Source organism: Phocoena phocoena, chromosome 11, assembly GCF_963924675.1.
Source record: "Phocoena phocoena chromosome 11, mPhoPho1.1, whole genome shotgun sequence".
Taxonomy (NCBI): domain Eukaryota; kingdom Metazoa; phylum Chordata; class Mammalia; order Artiodactyla; family Phocoenidae; genus Phocoena; species Phocoena phocoena.
In genome coordinates, this window is record NC_089229.1 from 88,053,642 (window position 1) to 88,076,529 (window position 22,888).

Genomic DNA, 22,888 nt, shown 5'->3' on the forward strand with positions numbered 1-22,888 from the left:
AGAGAGCATTTACCTCCTTTATATATTCATGTGTATGCCTTTAACAGTATTTAACTCTGACAGAATGGGAGCGCAGTTGAGCCTTTTTTATTTACTTGATGGCCAGACTTGCCTCTCTGCCTTGTGCCTTATATTTCGAACAGGTCATGGGCAAAACTGTAAAATGGACAGAATCTGTTGTCAGCTTACTCCTTCTACTCTGTCCCTGCCACACAGCCTGTGGGCTTTTTCCTGCTGCCTGGATGCTAATGTGTTGTTAGCTTGTGAGCTTCTTTAGGCGAGGACCATTCTAGTCTATTCTTTTGTTTAAAATTAATTTTTATTGGAGTATAGTTGCTTTAAACTGTTGTGTTAGTTTCTGCTGTACAGAAAAGTGAATCAGTTACACATATACATATATCTACTCTTTTTTAGATTCTATTCCCATATCCTTAATAGTTCAACAATGTCTAACATCTCAACATTTGTCACATAAATGAACAAATGATAAACTAATTCATCATAAGCATTATGTTCTGAATATATATACTTTTTACATGAGAAGAGAAATTCTGGGAGGGAACAATGTTAACCTAAAGGAATGACTTGCTAATGAGAGAATTTCAGACACTGGGGAGACATATTTAGGAAAGGGGGTGAGGGGAACATAGGACTTCAAATCATATGATGCAAAATTTCCACATTATTTTGCTTTATTTAGAGTAGTCCCTGATTTGAGAAATTACCCCAAAATTCTAGATAAGTTTAGATTGTTGAGAAAATGAATGGGCAGATTTTGCAACATCTCAATTTTATGCATAGTATACTAAAGCTCATGTAGTCCTTTAATATCATGAGCCACCTTGGAAAGTCCTCGTGATCCCAGAGACACCATGGCCTTAATTCACTCCATGGTTCTCCCAACTGGTCCAGCAGACATTGCACCAGCTTGTTTTTCAGGCCTTAATTCCTGACTCAGGTTAGTCCCTGACTTCTGCTCACATTCTCCCTCCAATCCAGTTTTGTTTTTTTGTTTTTTTTTTTTTTTTTTTGCGGTACGCGGGCCTCTCACTGTTGTGGCCTCTCCTGTTGTGGAGCACAGGCTCCGGACGTGCAGGCTCAGTGGCCATGGCTCACGGGCCCAGCTGCTCTGCGGCATGTGGGATCTTCCCGGGCCGGGGTATGAACCCGTGTCCCCTGCATCGGCAGGCGGACTCTCAACCACTGCGCCACCAGGGAAGCCCCCTCCAATCCAGTTTTGACTTCACTAGTGATATGCATTGCCTTGTACCTGACTGGGCCAATGTCCTGACATCGTTCTAGTCGTGCCAAATCTGTTTGGCATCAAGACGCACTGACTGCTCAAACAGCCCTCTTATGTCACAAGTCTGCGTGTACCCAGTTGGGCAACTTTGTCCTATTCATTCATTCAGTAAAAATTTATTTAATATTTATCAAGTGCCAAGTACTGCCCTAGGTGCTTGTGCTATATCAGTGAATAAAACAGAAAAAAATTGCTGCACTTAGAGAGTTTGCAAATGTGTGTTTCATCTCAGGTTAATCCCACACTTTGAAGGGAATGCTTTCAGAGTTTTGTAGGATAGGCCTTAAAAAACAATTTATACAGATTTCGATTCAAAATGGTTCTCTTGGAGCTCATTCAATCAAACTAGTATTAGGAGTATGAAAGACTGCAATACTGCTGTCCATTCGTGACACATCCCTAGCATACTGATGCTCCAATTTTTAAAATACACATATTTAAATTCTTTTTCTTCAATAAAGAAATGCTTATCTTAGGTAAGCTTCCCTAGAACACACTATGAGACAGGAATTAAGGTGTATGTGATTTACTGAAGGAGTGCTCTTTAGGAAAAAAACCTTTAAGGAAGTAAGAGAAGCATTGTAGGGGAGGGGAAGGAGTTAACCAAGAGGTCATCTAGCTTTGATTCATCCCTGGGGAGGTTCTGGAATGTAAATTGTACCTTAAAGATTTCCCACTTCCCAGGCCAGGTAGCTATGTTAGCAGAGAACAACTCTCCAGAGAAGAGGCAGTTGTCAGTCAATATTCACTGAAACTGCAAGATGGGTCCACCAGCCAGGTAAAGGGGATTTGGCTAGAGCACTAACAGTGCCTTTGAGAATGCACCGAATTCCAAGCATGTGAAAATATTGACAGCCTTAGAGAAATTGCTATGGTTTCGTGATTTTAAAAACATTTTTTTCAGCACCTCTTGAGTTCCAGACATTGGTGTGATTAGTATGCTGATGAGTATGACATGATTGCTCTCATTAGCCACTATATGGACCAGGAGTGGATGCAGACAGGGAAATAGAAGTGTTAAGGTTGTGTGACACGACATCTGCTGAGTCATGTAGAGTATACTCTGGGATACAACATGGGAGCAATACTCAATAATCAACCCTGGAGAGTGGCTGGGGAAAGGGTCAAGGAAAGCTTCCTGCATGATGTGACATCAGAGCCAATCTAGTCAGAGCCCTTCATAAAGTCCTTTCCTTGCTATATATTTCCTGTGGCTGCCATAACAAATTAATACTAACTGATGGCTTAAACAATAGAAATTAATCTCACAGTTTGGGACACCAGAAGTTTGAAATCAAGATAGGTTGTACTCCCTTTCAAGGCTCTAGGGGAAAATCCTTCCTTGCCTCTTCCAGCTTCTGGTGACCCTGGACAATCCTTGGCTCTGGGCTGTATTGACTCCATCTCCACATGGCCTTTTCTGTTTGTGTGCATCTTCTCCTCTGTCTCTTATAAGGACACTTGTCATTGGATTTAGGACCCACCCTGATAATAAAGGATGATTTAATCTCAAGATTTTAAATTTAATTACATCTTCAAATACCCTTTTTCCAAATAAGGTCTTAGTTACAGATTCCTGGAGTTAAGATGTAGGTATATCTTTTGGGGAGCCCCATTCAACCCAATATCTCACTACCAGCTAGTGACAGCTGTTTGTTTCTTATTCAAAACGGAAAGGGGCACTGAGTTTAAGTTTCTAAAATTGTTATATGATGGGGGAGGGGCCTCCTAGTTGTGGACTCCAAATGCTACTGTACCCATTTACAGTCACCTTTTAGGGTACAAATTGTGATTGAAAGCTTTTAAACCTTCCCAATCCAAAGCTTATTGTTAACTCCCTTTTCATGAAAAATAGGGGATACTCATCCTACATCACCCTTCCAACAGTAACTCCAAGTCAATTTCCCTTTTCAGGAAGGCTACCCACAGTGATGGCAAGTAGTCAAGATGGTTTCTGTGCAAGTCTGTTTATTCATAACTCAGTAGCTGATGAGGCAACATTCTGATCAGTGGCAGTGACAGGTGGAAGCAGTGGATGCAGGGAGAGCTATTTAGGAGGTATAGGATTATAGGGCTTGGTAAACAACTGGGCATATTCGTGAGAAATGGGGAAGATCCAGAAAAGTCTCCAAGACCTGAGTGAGCAGGGTAAGTTGCTGTGTTCAGTGTTGAACATGCTGAATATGAGGAAGCAGGAGCTCACCCGAGTGGAGAAAAATCATCTTATGGATCTCTATCTTTTTTTAAAATTACAGGGTATTGGCTTTTGTTGTTGTTGTTTCATTTTTTAAGGAAAGATATATTGAGAATATTTTTAAGTGTATTATGCAGGGTCTGAGCTGCATCTTTAAAGTTTTAACTCAATATTCTACACACAAAAAATCAATATTCTACAAACAAATGTCCCCTAACTATGATGCTATGCACCAGCAGCTATTATTTTTTAACTCCAAGATATATTCTAAATATATGTAATGTTCTTTGATGCTTAGGATATTTTGCCTGATTCTTAATTTTTATTTAAGTTTTAAAAGAATGTGGGTAATTAAATATTTCCCTCCATGTTTTCCTTTTCCTTTTCCATATTTTCACAAATTAAGCATTCAGAAACAAGCAGTCCATTTATAACTTATATTCTTTTCTAGCCCTTCTAACTTACTCTCTTAAATCAGTGAGAAGAGAAACGGGCTTTGTTATTGGTTTTTCTCTTTTTTATAAGGGTGAGCACCATACTTAGGAAGTCTTTCCTCCTAACTTCTTTGGAAACAGTGACATTATTGTATTTATTGTGAATCTGCAAATATGACATTGATCGACAACTCTGCACTCACTGTTGTCTCTCAAATTACTCCACTTTTCACACCCTTTTAGCAGATGAAGAACTTACTAAGGTGGCTCTAGAATTAGTATTATAACAATCAATGTATTAGGATAAGTCCTTAATATTTTATTCTATTTTTTTAAAATTATCTTTCTATATGCTTTTTTACTTTATATATTTTATATTATGTTTTGGTTCAAATATTTTATATCAAGATTGTTAGGTGGTCATGCTATTTTTTAATATGCCTTCATTTGAATAAACATATGTTAAAAAAGTGAAAAGTGAAAAAAAGTGAAGCTTTAAGGGAAATAAACATTGGGGTTAATGGAGTTCTGGCTTTATTATGACAGTGAATCACCAACAAGTGTATCCACTTAACTTCCCACCAAAGTAGCTGATCGAAAAATGGTAGGGAATAAGACTCAACTCAGAGCTGGATAAGAGAGTCTATTTAGTGAAAGGCCCACTGTTTGCCAATGTATCTGATGCCTAATTATACTGACATACTAGAGGAACATGCCCTAGCATTTCTATTAGGAATTTGAAATGAAATTCAGCAGCAAATCAAATATTAGTGCTTGACAATTACTTGTATTTCTATTTTGCTATGAAATCCTTGAGTCATTTTCATGGGAAGAGTGATATCAACACGAGTAAGGTTCTTTGAAGCAGAAAAACATGATATTCAAAAATGATATTGACTTCCTTTTTTTCTTATTAAAGTTCTCCACTAGCAATTGAAGCCAATAAATGATGCTTGTTATACATATGTGAGGACAAAGGATAGATTCAATTTCATCCTTAGGTCACTGACATCTGTAATTGCTAAAATTTTTGTGTGAATTTACAATGTTATAATAAAAGTAGGGAGAACAGCATCCAAAGAATAGCTTGTTCAGTAGGATCAGGAGCAGGTTATGATGAGGAATTCTGGTATCTCTTAAATAAGTCTGACTTCTCCACTAATAATATTCAAAATTTATGCTTTGGGAAAAGTTTAGTGCTGTAGGAATTTTTAACTCAAAGAGCACATATTGGTCTTTAGACCCCACTGTTTATAACTAATATTGTAGAGAAATTTCTTTTAAAGCATACATTCTTCCAAAACATACACAGTCTTATAACTAGATTTTATATTGAAATATTAAGCAAGTAGACGTGATCACACGTAGACCTTGTGATTTAAAGCTATAGGAAAGGTATCATCCAGATTTAAAATTCTGGTTGGATTTAAAGAGCAGCAACGGTACGAAAGGAAGATTTTGAAGATGATGACAGTTAAATCTTACTCATAAATAAAAATAACCTTGACAAAGACTCAAATTTGGCTGAATTTTAAGTGGAAGTTTGTATCAATTACAAGGGAAAGCTGCCCCACAGAGAAAAGCTGACAATAAAAAAAGGTATTCTAACCTATTTTGGTTAATCTTACCAGTGAAGACGATGGGCAATCTGGATGCTTTGCAGTGAGCGGTGTAACAGAAGTTGCACTAGAGGACTTTCAAGGTTCCATTCAAACTTGACAGCCTGAAATAAGAGATACAATTAGTTTCCTTTTTTTTTTTTTCCTCAGTAACAAAATTATAGCAAATACAAAGGGACCTAAGAGTCTTGAGAAAGACAGGGAAAACAGCATCAATGTTTTAACAAAATGTTTATATTTGATAGCTTTATTAGCTGGTGTGTAACTAATAACAGAGCATACACATAACACACAATTGGGGGTGTGTAGTCTGCTTCCTTTCCTTATTTTTGCTTTAGTATCACAGGATAATAAATAGGAGCAGGTTGTTGGTGGAGTTCAACCATGCCTAGGAAGAGAATCTTGGCACAAAAAATAATATCATGAACAGTGTCTTGGATATAAAAATGGCATTATTAAGCAGTAGATGTTTCTCTTCTTTTGGAGATGAAATTAATACACACTCAAAGCCTTAACTGAAATCACCAACTGAGTATTAATCTGAAGGCTTTGAAGCTTTCCTTATAGGTTTCAAAGCTGACTGTTCCCACCATAATTCACCCATCCCCAAATCTCCCATGCCTTCATCTGCACTGGGAACAACTTTCTAATGTTTTCTAGTATACCCAACCTGGTGGGAAACACAATCATCAAAAGCAACCTTTGATCTCCTTCGGGACCTAATTCAGACCTCCACCCACACTCTATAGGGACTTCACCATGGGCAGTCAGTAAGTATCTGAGCCCCCATCATCTCAGGAATCTGAATAAGTTGTGAAAATGAAAGTCAGGTTTTCTTCCTATCTTCCTAAAAATGCTTATTCCTGCTTGAGAAGCAAAGCTTCTATGGTTTGTTGCCCAGTAAGCCATTTAAGTCTCTCTCTCTCTCTCTCTCTCTCTCTCTCTCTCTCTCTCTCTCTCTCACACACACACACACACACACACACACACACACACACACAGAGTTTAAGCCAGGTTTTATATCACAATATAGACAGCAGAAAAAGGTGGGTACAACATTCATTTAACGCACACCTGAAGAAACACCTCAGTATGCTAACCATCCTCAAGGATGGGAACATTTATGAATTCCCAAAGTGTGAGAATGTCAAAGATGATTTTAGAAAATTTGCATAATCTCTGAATGTTGTCTGAATATATAAAGGCCATAATGTGTGTTGTCTTAAACTGCAGTTGCGGGCTTCTTTAATTTACATGCTAATACTGGACTGACTAGACCATGGGTTGTGTTCATGTCCTTATAGAGAACATATCCTATGACCATATGACCAGGAGAGATGTCTCAGAATTTATTTCCGCGCTTGTCTTTTAGCTTTCTTTTCAGATTTCCCTGTGATTTCTTTATGAACCCAGTAACTACTTATTGATCTTGAATTGCTGTCCTTGCTTCCAAACTCCCTGCTCACTCTGTCTACTGCTACAGTTTCCACCTGCATCCTGCCTCACCATCTAGGAGGTAGGCAATATTTTTGGTGCATACTGCATTATTTTGAACTCTCTTCTTGAAACCTACCTGCATTGTTATGGCTTGTGGTTTGCAGTACCTCTGGGTCTGTATCTTATTTGATTTCTAGCTATAAGCCATACATTCTGTTTTCATTATGGTCTTAAAGTCCATTCTTATTGCTCTTTAATATAGCCTGTTTAATTCTAATAAAAGAATGCATAACAAAAATAACATGATTCCAGAAAATAATCAGCAGGGTAGGATTCGATTATGTCTTGGAAAGTATTTTTTTTAAACACCTTTATTGGAGTATAATTGCTTTACAATGGTGTGTTAGTTTTTGCTTTATAACAAAGTGAATCAACTATACATATACATATATACCCATCTCTCCTCCCTCATGCGTCTCCCTCCCACCCTCCTTATCCCACCCCTCTAGGTCACAAAGCACTGAGTTGATCTCCCTGTGCTATGTGGCTGATTCCCACTAGCTATCTATTTTATATTTGGTAGTATGCATAAGTCCATGCCACCTTCTCACTTCGTCCCAGCTTCCCCTTCCCCTTCCCCTGTCCTCAAGTCCATTCTCTACATCTGTGTCTTTATTGCTGTCCTGTCACTAGGTTCATCAGACCTTTTTTTTTTTTTTTAAGATTCCATATATATGTGTTAGCATATGGTATTTGTTTTTCTCTTTCTGACTTACTTCACTCTGTACAACAGACTCTAGGTCCATCCACCTCACTAAAAACAACTCAATTTTGTTTCTTTTTATGGCTGAGAAATATTCCATTGTATATATGTGCCACACCTTCTTTAACTATTCATCTGTCGATTGACACTTAGGTTGCTTCCATGTCGTGGCTACTGTAAACAGAGCTGCAGTGAACATTGTGGTACACAACTCTTTTAGAATTCTGGTTTTCTCAGGGTATATGCCCAGTAGTGGGATTGCTGAGTCGTATGGTAGTTCTATTTTTAGTTTTTTAAGGAACCTCCATACTGTTCTCCATAGTGGCTGTATCAACTTACATTCCCATCAACAGTGAATCGGGTTCTCTTTTCTCCACACCCTCCCAGGCATTTATCGTTTGCAGATTTTTTGATGGCCATTCTGATTGGTGTGAGGTGATAACTCATTGTAGTTTTGATTTGCAGTTCTCTAATGATTAGTGATGCTGAGCATTCTTTCATGTGTTTGTTGGCAATCTGTATTTCTTCTTTGGAGAAATGTCTGTTTGGGTCTTCTGCCCATGTTTGGATTAGGTTGTTTGTTTTTTTGATATTGAGCTGCATGAGCTGCTTGTAAATTTTGGAGATTAATCCTTTGTCAGTTGCTTCAACGCAAATATTTTTTCCCATTCTGAGGGTTGTCTTTTCGTCTCATTTACAGTTTCCTTTCCTGTGCAAAAGATTTTAAGTTTCATTAGGTCCCATTTATTTATTTTTGTTTTTATTTCCATTTCTCTGGGAGATGGGTCAAAAAGGATCTTGCTGTGATTTATGTCATAGAGTGTTCTGCCTATGTTTTCCTCTAAGAGTTTTATTGTGTCTGGACTTACATTTAGGTCTTTAATCCATTTTGAATTTATTTTTGTGTATGTTAGGGAGTGTTCTAATTTCATTCTTTTACATATAGCTGTCCAGTTTTCCCAGCACCACTTATTGAAGAGGCAATCTTTTCTCCATTGTATATTCTTGCCTCCTTTATCAAAGATAAGGTGACCATATGTGCATGGCTTTATCGCTGGGCTTTCTATCCTGTTCCATTGATCTATATTTCTGTTTTTGTGCCAGTACCATACTGTCTTGACTACTGCAGCTTTTTGTATAGTCTGAAGTCCAGAAGCCTGATTCCTCCAGCTCCGTTTTTCTTTCACAAGATTGCTTTGGCTATGTGGGGTTTTTGGTGTTTCCACACAAATTGTGAAATTCTTTGTTCTAGTTATGTGAAAAATTCCATTGGTAGTTTGATAGGGATTGCATTGAATCTGTAGATTACTTGGGTAGTGGAGTAATTTTCACAATGTTGATTCTTCCAATCCAAAAACATGGTATATCTCTCCATCTTTTTGTATCATCTTTAATATCTGTCATCAGTGTCTTATAGTTTTCTGCATACAGGTCTTCTGTCTCCTTAGGTAGGTTTATTCCTAGGTATTTTATTATTTTCGTTGCAATGGTAAATGGGAGTGATTCCTTAATTTCTCTTTCAGAGTTTTCATCATTAGGGTACAGGAATGCAAGAGATTTCTGTGCATTAATTTTCATTCCTGCTACTTTACCAAATTCATTGATTAGCTCTAGTAGGTTTCTGGTAGAGTGTTTAGGACTCTCTATGTATAGTATCAAGTCATCTGCAAACAGTGAGAGTTTTACTTCTTTTCCGATTTGGATTCCTTTATTTCTTTTTCTTCTCTGACTGCTGTGGCTAAAACTTCCAAAACTATGTTGAATAATAGTGGTGAGAGTGGGCAACCTTGTCTTGTTCCTGATCTTTGTGAAAATGGTTTCAGTTTTTCACTGTTAAGAATGATGTTTGCTGTGGGTTTGTCATATATGGCCTTTATTATGTTGAGGTAAGTTCCCTCTATGTCTACTTTCTGGAGGGTTTTTGTCATAAAGGGGTGTTGAATTTTGTCAAAAGCTTTTTCTTCATCTATTGAGATGATCATATGATCTTTCTCCTTCAATTTGTTAATATGGTGTATCACATTTATTGATTTGCATATATTGAAGAATTCTTGCATTCCTGGGATAAACTCCAATTGATCATGGTGTGTGATGCTTTTAATGTGCTGTTGGATTCTGTTTGCTAGTATTTTGTTGAGGATTTTTGCATCTATGTTCATCAGTGATATTGGCCTGTAGTTTTCTTTCTTTGTGACATCTTTGTCTGGTTTTGGTATCAGGGTGATGGTGGCCTTGCAGAATGAGTTTGGAAGTGTTCCTCCCTCTGCTATATTTTGGAAGAGTTTGAGAAGGATAGGTGTTAGCTCTTCTCTAAATGTTTGATAGAATTTGCTTATGAAGCCATCTGGTCCTGGGCTTTTATTTGTTGGAAGATTTTTAATCACAGTCTCAATTTCAGTGCTTGTGATTGGTCTATTTATATTTTCTATTTCTTCCTGGTTCAGTCTCAGAAGGTTGCGCTTTTCTAAGAATTTGTCCATTATTTCCAGGTTGTCCATTTTATTGGCATATATTTGCTTGTAGTAATCTCTAATGATCCTTTGTATTTCTGCAGTGTCAGTTGTTACTTATCCTTTTTCATTTCTAATTCTGTTGATTTGAGTCTTCTCCCTTTTTTTCTTGATGAGTCTAGCTAATAGTTTTTCAATTTCAATTATATTCTGAAAGAACCAGCTTTTAGTTTTATTGATCTTTGCTATTGTTTCCTTCATTTCTTTATCATTTCTTTCTGACCTGATCTTTATGATTTCTTTCCTTCTGCTAACTTTGGGGTTTTTTTCTTCTTCTTTCTCTAATTGCTTTAGGTGTAAGGTTAGCTTGTTTATTTGAGATGTTTCTTGTTTCTTGAGGTATGATTGTATTGCTATAAACTTCCCTCTTAGAACTGCTTTTGCTGCATCCCATAGGTTTGGTGTCATCGTGTTTTCATTGTCATTTGTTTCTGGGTATTTTCTGATTTCCTCTTAGGTTTGTTCAATGATCTCTTGGTTATTAAGTAGCATATTGTGTTGGTAATTTTTATAGATTTTTTTTCCTGTAATTGATATCTAGTCTCATAGCGTTGTGGTCAGAAAAGATACTTGATACGATTTCAATTTTCTTAAATTTACCAAGGTTTGATTTGTGACCCAAGATATGATCTATCCTGGAGAATGTTCCATGAGCACTTGAGAAGAAAGTGTATTCTGTTGTTTTGAGATGGAATGTCCTATAAATATCAATTAATTCCATCTTGTTAAATGTATCATTTAAAGCTTGTGTTTCCTATTTTATGTTCATTTTGGATGATCTCTTCATTGGTGAAAATTGGGTGTTAAAGCCCCCTACTAGTATTGTGTTACTGTTGATTTCCCCTTTTATGGCTGTTAGCATTTGACTTAGGTATTGAGGTGCTCCTATGTTGGGTGCATAAATATTTACAGTTGTTATGTCTTCTTCTTGAATTGATCTTTGATCATTATGTAGAGTCCCTCTTTGTCTCTTGTAATAGTCTTTATTTTAAAGCCTATTTTGTTTGATATGAGAATTGCTACTGCAGCTTTCTTTGGTTTCCATTGGCATGGAATATCTTTTTCCATTCCTCACTTTCAGTCTGTTTGTGTCCCTAGGTCTTCAGTGTGTCTCTTGTAGACAGCATAAATATGGGTCTTGTTTTTGTATCCATTCAGCCAGTCTGTGTCTTTTGGTTGGAGCATTTTTTCCATTTACATTTAAGGTAATTATCGATATGTATTTTCCTATTACCATTATCATAATTGTTTTGGGTTTTTTATTGTAGATCTTTTCCTTCTCTTGTGTTTCTTGACTAGAGAAGTTCCTTTAGCATTTGTTGTAAAGCTGGTGTGGTGGTATGAATTCTCTTAGCTTTTGCCTCTCTGTAAAGGTTTTAATTTCTCTATCAAATCTGAATGAGATCCTTGCTGGGTAGAATAATCTTGGTTGTAGGTTTTTCCCTTCCATCACTTTAAATATTTCCTGCCACTCCATTCTGGCTTGCAGAGTTTCTCCTGAAAGACCAACTGCTAACCTTATGTGGATTCCCTTGTATGTTATTTGTTGTTTTTCCCTTGCTGATTTTGCTTTTAATATTTTTTCTTTGCATTTTTTTTTTTTTTTTTTTTTTTGCAGTACGTTGGACTCTCACTGTTGTGGCCTCTCCCGTTGCGGAGCACAGGCTCCGAATGCGCAGGCGCAGTGGCCATGGCTCACGGGCCGAGCCACTCCGCGGCATGTGGGGTCTTCCTGGACCGGGGCACGAACCCATGTACCCTGCATCGGCAGGCGGACTCTCAACCACTGCGCCACCAGGGAAGCCCCTGCATTTAATTTTTGATAGTGTAATTAATATGTGTCTTGGCATGTTTCTCCTTGGATTTATCCTGTATGGGACTCCCTGTGCTCCCTGGACTTGATTATTTCCTTTCCATATTAGGGAAATTTTCAACTGTAATCTCTTCAAATATATTCTCAGTCCTTTTCTTTTTCTCTTCTGCTTCTGGGACCCCATACTTGGAATGTTCATGTGTTTAATGTTGTCCCAGAAGTCTCTGAGACTGTCCTCAATTCTTTTCATTCTTTTTTCTTTATTCTGCTCTGCAGTAGTTATTTCCACTATTTCATCTTCCCGGTCACTTATCTGTTCTTCTGCCTCAGTTATTCTTCTATTGAATCCTTCTAGAGAACTTTTAATTTCATTTATTGTGTTGTTCATCATTGTTTGTTTTTCTTTTTAGTTGTTATAGGTCCTTGTTAAACGTTTCTTGTATTTTCTCCATTCTATTTCCAAGATTTTGGATCATCTTTACTACCATTATTCTGAATTCTTTTTCACACAGACTGCATATTTGCTCTTCATTTGTTTGGTCTGGAGGGTTTTTACCTTGCTCCTTCATCTGCTGTGTGTTTCTCTATCTTGTCATTGTGCTTAACTTACTGTGTTTGGGGTCTCCTTTTCAGAGGCTGCAGGTCTGTAGTTCCCCTTGTTTTTGATATCTGCCCCCAGTGGCTAAGGTTGGTTCAGTGGATTGTGTAGGCTTCCTGGTGGAGGGGACTAGTGCCTGTGTTCTGGTGGATGAGGCTGGATCTTGTGTTTCTGGTGGGCAGGCTTGTATTTGATGGTGTGTTTTGGGGTGTCTGTGACCTTATTCTGATTTTAGGCAGCCTCTCTGCTAATGGGTGGGGTTGTGTTCCTGTCTTGCTAGTTGTTTGGCATTGGTTTTCTAGCACTGTAGTTTGCTGGTCGTTGAGTGGAGCTGGGTCTTGGCGTTGACATGGAGATCTCTGGGAGAGCTTTCACGATTTGATATTATGTGGAGCTGGGAGGTCTCTGGTGGACCAATGTACTGAACTCTGCTCTCCCACCTTAGAGGCACATGGCTGACAGCTGGCCGGAGCACCAAGACCCTGTCAGCCAAACGGCTCAGAAGAAAAGGGAGAAAGAAAGAAAGAAAAATAAAATAAAATAAATTTATTAAAGTACCAAATAAAAATTAATTTTTTAAAATAAAAAAATTGTAAAGTAATTAAAAAAAAATAAAGGACAGACAGAACCCTAGGACAAATGGTAAAAGCAAAGCTATACAGACAGAATCACACAAAGTAGCATACACATACACACTCACAAAAAGAGAATAAGGAAAAAAATATATATGTTGATGTTCCCATAGTCCACCACCTCAATTCTGGGATGATTCGTTGTCTCTTCAGGTAGTCCAGAGATGCAGTGTACATCAAGTTGATTGTGGTGATTTAATCTGCTGCTCCTGAGGCTTCCGGGAGAGATTTCCCTTTCTCTTCTTTGTTCGCACAGCTCCTGGGGTTCAGCTTTGGATTTAGCCCCGCCTCTGCATGTAGGTCGCCTGAGGGCATCTGTTCTTTGCTCAGACAGGATGGGGTTAAAGGAGCAGCTGATTCAGGGGCTCTGGCTCACTCAGGCCGGGGGGAGGGAGGGGTATGGAATGCGGGGGGAGCCTGCGACGTCAGAGGCCAGTGTGACGTTGCACCATCCTGAGGCTCCGTGTGTTCTCCAGGGGAAGTTGTCCCTGGATCACGGGACCCTGGCAGTGGCAGCTTGCACAGGATCCTGGGAGGGGAGGTGTGGATAGTGACCTGTGTTTGCACACAGGCTTCTTGGTGGCTGCAGTAGCAGCCTTAGCGTTTCATGCCTGTCTCTGGTGTCCGCACAAATAGCTACGGCTCACGCCTGTCTCTGGAGCTCGTTTAGGCGGTGCTCTGAATCCCCTCTCCTCATGCACCCCAAAACAGTGGTCTCTAGCCTCTTCGGCAGTTCCAGACTTTCCCCCGGACTCCCTCCTGGCTAGCTGTGGTGCACTAGCCCCCTTCACACTGTGTTCACGCAGCCAACCCCAGTCCTCTCCCTGGGATCCGACCTCCGAAGCCTGAGCCTCAGCTCCCAGCCCCGCCCGCCCCAGTGAGTGAGCAGACAAGCCTCTCAGGCTGGTGAGTGCTGGTCAGCACCGATCCTCTGGGCGGGAATCTCTCCACTTTGCCTTTCGCACCCCTGTGGCTGCGCTCTCCTCCGTGGCTCTGAAGCTTGCCCCCTGCCACACCCCGTCTCTGCCAGTGAAGGGGCTTCCTAGTGTGTGGAATCTTTTCCTCCTTCACAGCTCCCTTCCATAGGTGCAGGTCCCATCCACATTCTTTTGTCTCTGTTTTTTCTTTTTTCTTTGGCCCTACCCAGTTTCTTGCCTTTTGGGAAGTCTGACGTCTTCTGCCAGCGTTCAGTAGGTGTTCTGTAGGAGTTGTTCTACATGTAGATGTATTTCTGATGTATTTGTGGGGAGGAAGGTGATCTCTACGTCTTACTCTTCCGCCATCTTGAAGGTCTCTCATGTCTTGGAAAGTTTTAATGTCATGGTGGAGCACTGAAGTGTAAGGGCAAACCCCACAATGAATGTTTTGAAAATTCTTCCCAACTTTCATTTATTTTCCAGTCACATTTTAGATTTCTTTCCATCTCACATGAGTTTATAATCATCATTTTTAATTAGGAAATAGTTGCAACGCTACTCATCTTTATCCCTGTGTATCTGCTATGTTGGATCCTTTGTGTATCTTGTCTACGAATTTGCATTTACAGGCATATGGCTCTCAGCGACATTCCTGGTGCCAAGTGTTATTGATTCAGATTGGGGTTTTCAAATGGATTTAATCTATATAAACTTTTGTAAAAACTTACTTTTTTGAGTTGGGTTAGATATAGCAGGTTGCCCATATTCATGAGGCATGAGATGAATAGTGTTTCTGCAAGTTGCATTAATCTTCATTTTCACTACACTATCCTGGCAAGCCTAGGGAGGTCACAACTATAAGGAGGGGCAGAAGCAACTCTATGGTATATATATTTCTAAACCAGCTCTCTCTTTAGGAGGCCTTTAGAGAAGTGCATATTCTGTTTGTAAAGTAACATGGTATTCAAGTCTACTCATAGAAGCTCCCCACTTCAGTCTTAGGGTCTCCTGTCTTAAATTCAAAACCTGAGGCACCTGGCATTTAAAATAGCTTGTAACTACAACCTGACATTTCAGATAAGAAAATACCTGTGTTAAAAGCAAGACAAAAGAAAAACATAAAGACCACTATTTTAGGCCTATTCAGCATTCAGTATACAGTTAACTTAGAAAACAAATCATTGCTTATATTTTGGATATTCAATCATATATCAATACATGACCATTTGTGTAATTGTTTATATTTCAACATATTCAGACTAAATCCATCCTTGATATTTCTAGATAAATTTATATTATTTTCCAAAATTACTCCAATATTGTGATATTTGATGTCATAAAAGTGTACTATCTGGCAGTAGAATTTGGTTATTAGAAACTACTTTTATAAAATCTACAATTAATATTAGAATATGGGAAAAGCAAGAAAAATATTATGAGCGGATGCCTAGTAAATGAGTATTTTCTACATAATATTTATTTGGTTAATTTTTTATTGTTTTATATATACAGTTGGATACAAGTATTTCATCACAAGCATTTCTATTTTTTTCCTGTTCTAATTAATAAGTGAAGTCATTTTCTAAAAAGTTTCCCTTTTGGCGTTAATATACCTTTTTTGTAACTGTAACCAATTTTGGCTAGAGAATGTCTGCAGTACCCATATTGACATATGAGCTATAATTTTTTAGCCCCCTGGCTGGCCAAATTGCAATTATCACTTTTATGTAGTCTATTGTTGATTCACTGGGAACTGTTTTAGAGAATTATTGGTTAAAATCCTGGAGTCCCTTGGCAAATTTGCTGTTCTTACCTGAACTAGCTGTGGGAGATATTCCAGTAGTTCATCATTCAAGAGGTTGTCTAACTGTCGAACTGCAACTTTACGAATTTCTTGATCTGGAAAACTAATACAAAGTAAATATATCTATTAAGCTGTTAACAGTATAAAATAATGCATGAGAAATATCAAGAAAACAGAATTTCACCTCCAATGCATTAGATAAAATAATAATCTCACAATCAATTAAGTTGTTCATTAGCACCAAATAATCATTCTTTTTTCATAGTCTGTACTCTCCTATGAACTGCAGTAGAAAGTTGTTTTGACTTTCAGATTCCTGCCTATAAAATGTGGACTATAGAATATAAAAGATATTTTCTAAAATATATGAAAATTTTTGCTTATTATTTAGCCATATATTTAAGTAAATTATTACCAGCTGGAGACCTGATGGCATATATGATTAAAAATGGGATATGGTATATTTAAATGAGTTTTGGCCAGATGATAATGAAAACCAGAAATCTGAAGTATCTTACAATAAATAAGCACAAATAACTTAATAGAGCTAAATCTTACTAGACTGTTAAGTTCCTGAGGGTAACTATGCCTTACTCATTTTTGGACTGCAGATGCCTGTTGTAAGATTTAGCACCAATCAGACACAATAAAAGTTTGTTACCGAACTAAATTTAGTTAGCATTTGAAACCCTGTAGTCGCTCTTCATATTGGCAGGTTTCTCATCTGTGGATACATAGGGTTGACTGTACTACACCATTTTAAGTAAGGGACTTAAGCTTCCGTGTTTTGGTATCTGCAGAGGTCCTGGAACTAATCTCCTGAGGATACTGAGGGACGACTGTGCTCCTCTGATGGGCTCCTCTGATTGCCATTCTCTTGCTCCATCAGTAGAAGTAGATTCAATTATCTCTAGCTCCTGGGAAGTGCCTAGATATAACTTTGACACCATACTTAGTATGTAGATTAGTAGATATAACAAGGGTATTGATAAGACCAATTAATTTTAAACAAGTCTTAAAAAATTAGTATGTATAATTTAAAACTTGAAGGAAACGTTTTATAGTAATTCACTTAAAAACAAAGACATGAATGAACAAAATCCCCAAATCCTTTTGTATGGGAACAAACAAAATGCTTTTCAACCAGTCAGGTGAGAGCTCTAAAGACTGGCTCTCAATACTGTGGAGGTCAGAAAACTTTAAAGTCTCCAAGGCCCAGTCTCTTTTCAACATGTCAGGTTACTGAAGGGTGAAATGAATACTATGCAGCTACAGTGTAGAGGAAAAAATGGCATTACTCAGTATCTCCCAACTGTCCTTGATAGCAGTTTGAAATGCACTGCTTAAACAGGTTACATATTTTTTCTTCATTTAAACTGAGCATTTTAATTGCAACAAGAATTTCACTTCCAAGGTTAGTCATCCAAAACCCCTATTTCTGACCTGCAAATACTTTTCCAATAATTTTCTCCCTATGAACATTCAAGCAATAAGACCTAGTGAGAATGTAGTCCAGGCACATCTCAAGAAGTACCACTAAGGTCAGAAGATCTTAGCATAGCATTAAGCACAGATGGAGAGTAGAAATGGTGTAATAAAAATGCAAAGCTGGAAGAAGGTCAGCTTGTTTTAGCACACTAAGACTTTATTTTCCCCTAATGAAATGTGATTGACTAACTTATTATTCGCAATTATTAAACCATTTGTCTGTGGCTTGTAGATGTCAAGGTCAGTTTGAGGACAGTTTGAAGTCTTAGAGGGAATAGTTAGTTGGTATATTTTGTTGCCTAAGCGATGACTTAGGTCCGATCCTAGTCATCCATGCTTTCCTGTGTGCCTATTTTATCTTATTGGTGTGAATAACAAGAAGGAAAAATAGAAAACAAACATCACAACAAAACAAAAACCTTTGGTGAACATTATACTGGTAATTATGTATTTATTTCCAAACACTAGAAGGTAAACACTCTGAAAGCAGAAAAATTTTGCCTGTTTCATTCATATATTTGTCTGCATTGCCTCTAGATAGGTGGACACTCTCCACATATTTGAGAAATGTCTAAACTGAATTAATTATCATTCCACCTAAAACATCTCTACTATCAGACTTCTGTCTTGCAGTCCGTGTTATCACCTTTCTCCAGTCATGTAGGTCTTAAATTTTAATGGTTATATTTTCTCCCTCTTTGCCCTCTTCATTTAATTTTTCCCCCTTTCCATCTGGTGAAATTCTATTCATCCTTGAAGTCAAAGCTCAAGCATCAATTTACCAGTGAAGCTGTCCCAGCCACTTTCTAGCCCCCTGTTGAGCTCATCACACCCTTCTCTATGGGATTCTATACACATGGTTGAGGATAGGCTCAATCATTTATATCCCTAGTCCAAGCATAACTGAATATATCTGTGGAATTCCTAGTAGTCTCTTTTCTTTATATCTCATCAGTTGCCAAGTTCTGTTGATTTTTCTATCCCAATGGCTCTAGCATCTACACTTGTTTCAATTTCTTCTGCAACTGTCTAGGCTAGGCCATAATTATCTCATGCTGGTATTAGCATTTTTCATAGCAATACCTTATAAAATTTCCTGAATTATTTTGTAAGTTCATTTCTCATAAACCATTAAATGGTTTTCTGTTTTCAAAGGATCTCTCAGGCCCATACTATTCATTTAGATATTCAAGGCTGGCTGAACACTCCAGATTTTTCTACTACTGTAATACTGAATAAACTGCTCTGGCTCATTGTATGTTATTTTTATTTTGAAAATGCTATGCTCATTCTCACCTTTGTTAGCACTGTAACCTCTGCTTGGAACACCCTCCCTTCTCTTCTTAAAGTCTTAGTCCTCCTTCAAAATGTGGATCAAATCCCCTTGAAGGCCACTATGCCAATCTTTAGCAATCACTTCTCTGAACTCCAAGGGCCCTGAGTGGTTAAATCCACTGGGCAATTAGGATATGCTAGTGTGTATTAGGATTTATCATTTTATATATATGTATCTTCATTCCTCAGCTAGTGAATGTATAAACTGAAGATAAAGATTGTTCTATCTTCTTTTTTTTATTTCTAGAATTTAGCACCATGCTCCATACATGTTGAGTGATTAATAAAAATGCATTGGCCATGAAGATAATAATGAAGAATATCATACTATGGAGCCCATCTTATTTCTTGTGCTCTGAGATAATTTACATTGGTAGCAATAGGCTTAATTCCACAAACACCACTCATACAAATTCCAGATTCTTTTTTCCTCTCAAACAGTAAGAGAAAAACAAATCTGAAGGTAATGGAAAAGAAGGGTTTATTTTCTTTTTTTTCAGCCTCCTCAGGAATAGGAGAACAAAAATCTAGTAATATTTGTACAGTATAGTCCAAAAGGAAAATTATATATTGTATTAACATGTGCAAATGCTGGGAAGAATGTTTTTGCACCTTCATAAAAAGGAATGTCTCTTTTTATTCATTACTGTTGCTTGATGTTCAGGAAGAAATTGGAAGAGAAATTGCCAAGAAATGAACCACAAGACATATTGAGATGTGGCTAAGACCTAAAGACATTAAAACATATCCAAATATAACTTGAATTTGACTATTTTAGGAAGAGTTGGCCACATTAAAAGAGACGCTGGCAGTGTTGGTGAAGTTCCTGGGAAATGGGCTCTTTCATATATTGCTGGCAATATACGGGAACATGTATTTAAAAAGAATCTTTAAAATGTGCTTACTCCTGGATCTAGCAATTCTACTTTGGGAATTTTTTCTAAGAAAATAATCAAAGGTGTGTGTGAGGATATATGTATGCAAACAAAATTGGAAATAATATAAATATCTAAAAATAAGCAGTTAAGTTAAATGTGCTATGACCATATGATAAAATACATGCTGTCATTAAAATATTAAAGTAAGATTTAATAATATGAGAATATTTTGAAAAAATTGTGCAATTTGTGCAGTATAATACCACTTAGAAAAATGCTTCCTTTTTTCCATATGCTTAACAAGAAAGATGGAAAAGGAAGGATCAAAATATGAATACCAAATTTCTGGATGGAAATGTCATGGATGACTTTAGTTTTCTTTTTTATGCTTAGGTTTTCAAGTTTTCTATATGAAAGTTCTATTGGTTACTAAAGAAGTAATAATTTTTAAAGCAAGTCTCATTCAATTAACTATGAAAATATATTAATAATTGCAAATATATTACCACTAGAAAAAAGATCCAAATCATATGTCCTTTTAAGAGTGCATATTGTTGAGTAAAAGAACAAGCCTCATATCTTGTAGTTGACTGAGAATAACATGATAGGCCCAAATAGGGATCTGTGCCTCTGGAAAATTTATGCTTAATACCTTTTCAGGGCCATGAACTTAGCCACAGATCAATGGACAAACATGTTCCACAAATCCTGGCATTTCTTTCCTGTGATGTTGTCTGAAACTATTTAATCTTTGGGGATATAGTTAATGGCATTTCATGCTCAGTAACTCGCTCCTCAATGAGGTGAGGGCTACCCATATTAGTTCTCTGACTGTGGTGTGATATTTACACACTGAAATGTCATATGTATCGGAAGAACGCAACCTATTTTGAATTTTCAACAAGCTACGTTGTTGTACTTTCCAATGACCTGATTTGCTTGAAAAATAAGTATAATTTTTACCGATAATAAACCAGAGCCACTCTCTAGTGACCCTGCTAACCTTGGGATTACTAATTACTGTAGGCATGGACATAACACCTTGAGTCTGGGGAATAAACAAAAGTCCCATTAGAAGATTCATCAGGATTATGTCAATTAGGACCTTGTTTATATTTATAAGAAACTTCCTTATAATCAATAAGAAAATAATTTAAAATGTAATAAATGGAGATCTATCTGTTTTGAGGTATTAAAAGGATACAAGATCAGTAAAATTCCATTACTTGTTGGGAGGAGATTATGTAAGGTGAAACAAATTTTCATTTATTATGAAATTTTTAAAAATTAGGCATAAGAAAAGTCCAGTGAAATAGTCACTTATTTAAGGTTATTCATAATTTTTTAAATGTCCATTTAAGTAACTTTACGCTGTCTAATTTAGGTTCCCAAGCATCTCTGAATAGAGGAGCAAAAAAACAATTATGGTCAAAAGCAAAAACATCAAGACTGTAAATAGTAAGACTGGCTTACTATTCAGTTTTACATGAGTTTCGTGAGCAGTGATTCTATACGTTCAGGGTTTAGTTACTTCCGAATTGAGCTAACAATTGCATCCCTGGGATTTCTAAAAGGACAAGATACCATAGCTAAGGTAAATATAACTGTGTATGGTAATTGTTAAGGAATTACCTAAAAATAGCTTACTGTCCAATGAGGACATTTGGACACAAAGAAAAAATAATCCTTGAAGATTGACTGTAAAAGTTGATAGAAAGAATCTAAGACGTGGCAAAAAACCCTCAAAATGTGAAAAATTAAGTAAAATTAAAACAACTTCAAGATAAACATTTTTCAAAGAAACTTCAGTGAAATATCGACTCTATATTTTGCCAACAATGTAGGGTAAACACAAAGTTTAAAGTCAAGCAGAGAAATAAGTTGGAATTGAATCTTTACATGGGCAGGAAAGGAAGAATACCAAGTATTTAGGTAATTTTTTGGCTCAAGGTAGAAGCAGAAACTGACTAGTGGTTAGAATCTGCTGTACAATAAAAGTTCTCCAATTTATTTTTTGGTATCTGGACCCTTTTACACTCTTAAAAATTATGGAAGATTCCAAAGAGTTTTTGTTTATGTGAGTTATGTCTATCAAGAATAACCAATTAGAAATAAAACCAGGACATTTAAGAAATATTTACCAATTCATTTTATATGACATTAATAAACCCATTACTGGCTAACATGAACACTATGTTTCTATGAAATATGTCTATATTTTCACAAAGAAAAAATTTAGTGAGAAGAATGATCCTGTTTAACATTTTTGTCTCTAATGTCTGGCTTAATGGAAGACAGCTGAATTCTCTATCTGCTTCAGTGTTAACTTTGTTGCAATATCGCATGTCATGTAGTCTATGGAAAATCCCACCCTACACTCATGAGTGAATGAGTGTGACAAAGAGAAATGACATCTTAGAATTATTATGGAAATAATATCGATCTTGTGACATTGCTGTAAACATCCTTAGGACTATAGACATCACTTTGAAAACTTTGGATATACAACATAGTTTTGGTATGTTATTGTAGTGGGGCCATAAGTCAAGGAATCGGCACTTGTGCCCTGTTTCTAAGACAGCAGCACATCAACCTATGTTTTCCCTGAATGAATAATTGGCTTTGCAGTCATCTGACTTGGGAATTGTCATTCCTCCTCTTTTCCCTCAAACATTTATAATTTCTCTCATCTCAGAGGCCTATAGGAATATCACAAAGGATTCAGACAAGCTTCAACAGGACCAGTGGAATTGTGAGGTGAAATTTCAACAGAAAATTACATCTTTCAATTTTTTCCATTTGACTTGTTATTTTGTCATTTCTACTTTTTTATTATTTTCTTCTTTTTCTCTTTTGTTCTTCTTTTTCTAGTTTGAAAAACGATATAGGGTCAATACCTTACTCAAAGAACTTGAAGTGATGGGTGAAGGCCAAATGCAATGTAACAAATGACCTTTAAAAAAAGCAGCTTGGAGTAAACTGAAAAGCAAAGAAATCTGAGGTCAAATTTAAGTGTAACAGAAATGTCAGACTTCTGAAAACACACTAAGAATTCAGGCATAATGCCATGAGGCTATTCACTGTTAAAAGCCCCAATGTCAGGTTAGAATTAAAAAACCATCAGAAGTACAGAACAGTTTTTCCAACAGGTTTTGAGTCTGAT

General features: G+C 37.1%; 1 protein-coding gene across 2 annotated transcripts in view; it reads right to left on the minus strand.

Annotated features, from left to right (window-relative positions):
- The window catches only part of PIK3C2G (phosphatidylinositol-4-phosphate 3-kinase catalytic subunit type 2 gamma), a 353,351-nt gene that overhangs the window by 222,220 nt on the left and 108,243 nt on the right, over positions 1-22,888 (minus strand). For both annotated transcript variants that reach the window (XM_065887110.1, XM_065887109.1), the window contains 2 exons: positions 16,034-16,127; positions 5,560-5,654 (listed from right to left, as the gene is read on the minus strand). In XM_065887110.1, the coding sequence (XP_065743182.1) occupies positions 5,560-5,654; positions 16,034-16,127 (189 nt within the window). The remainder of the gene's footprint in view (positions 1-5,559; positions 5,655-16,033; positions 16,128-22,888) is intronic.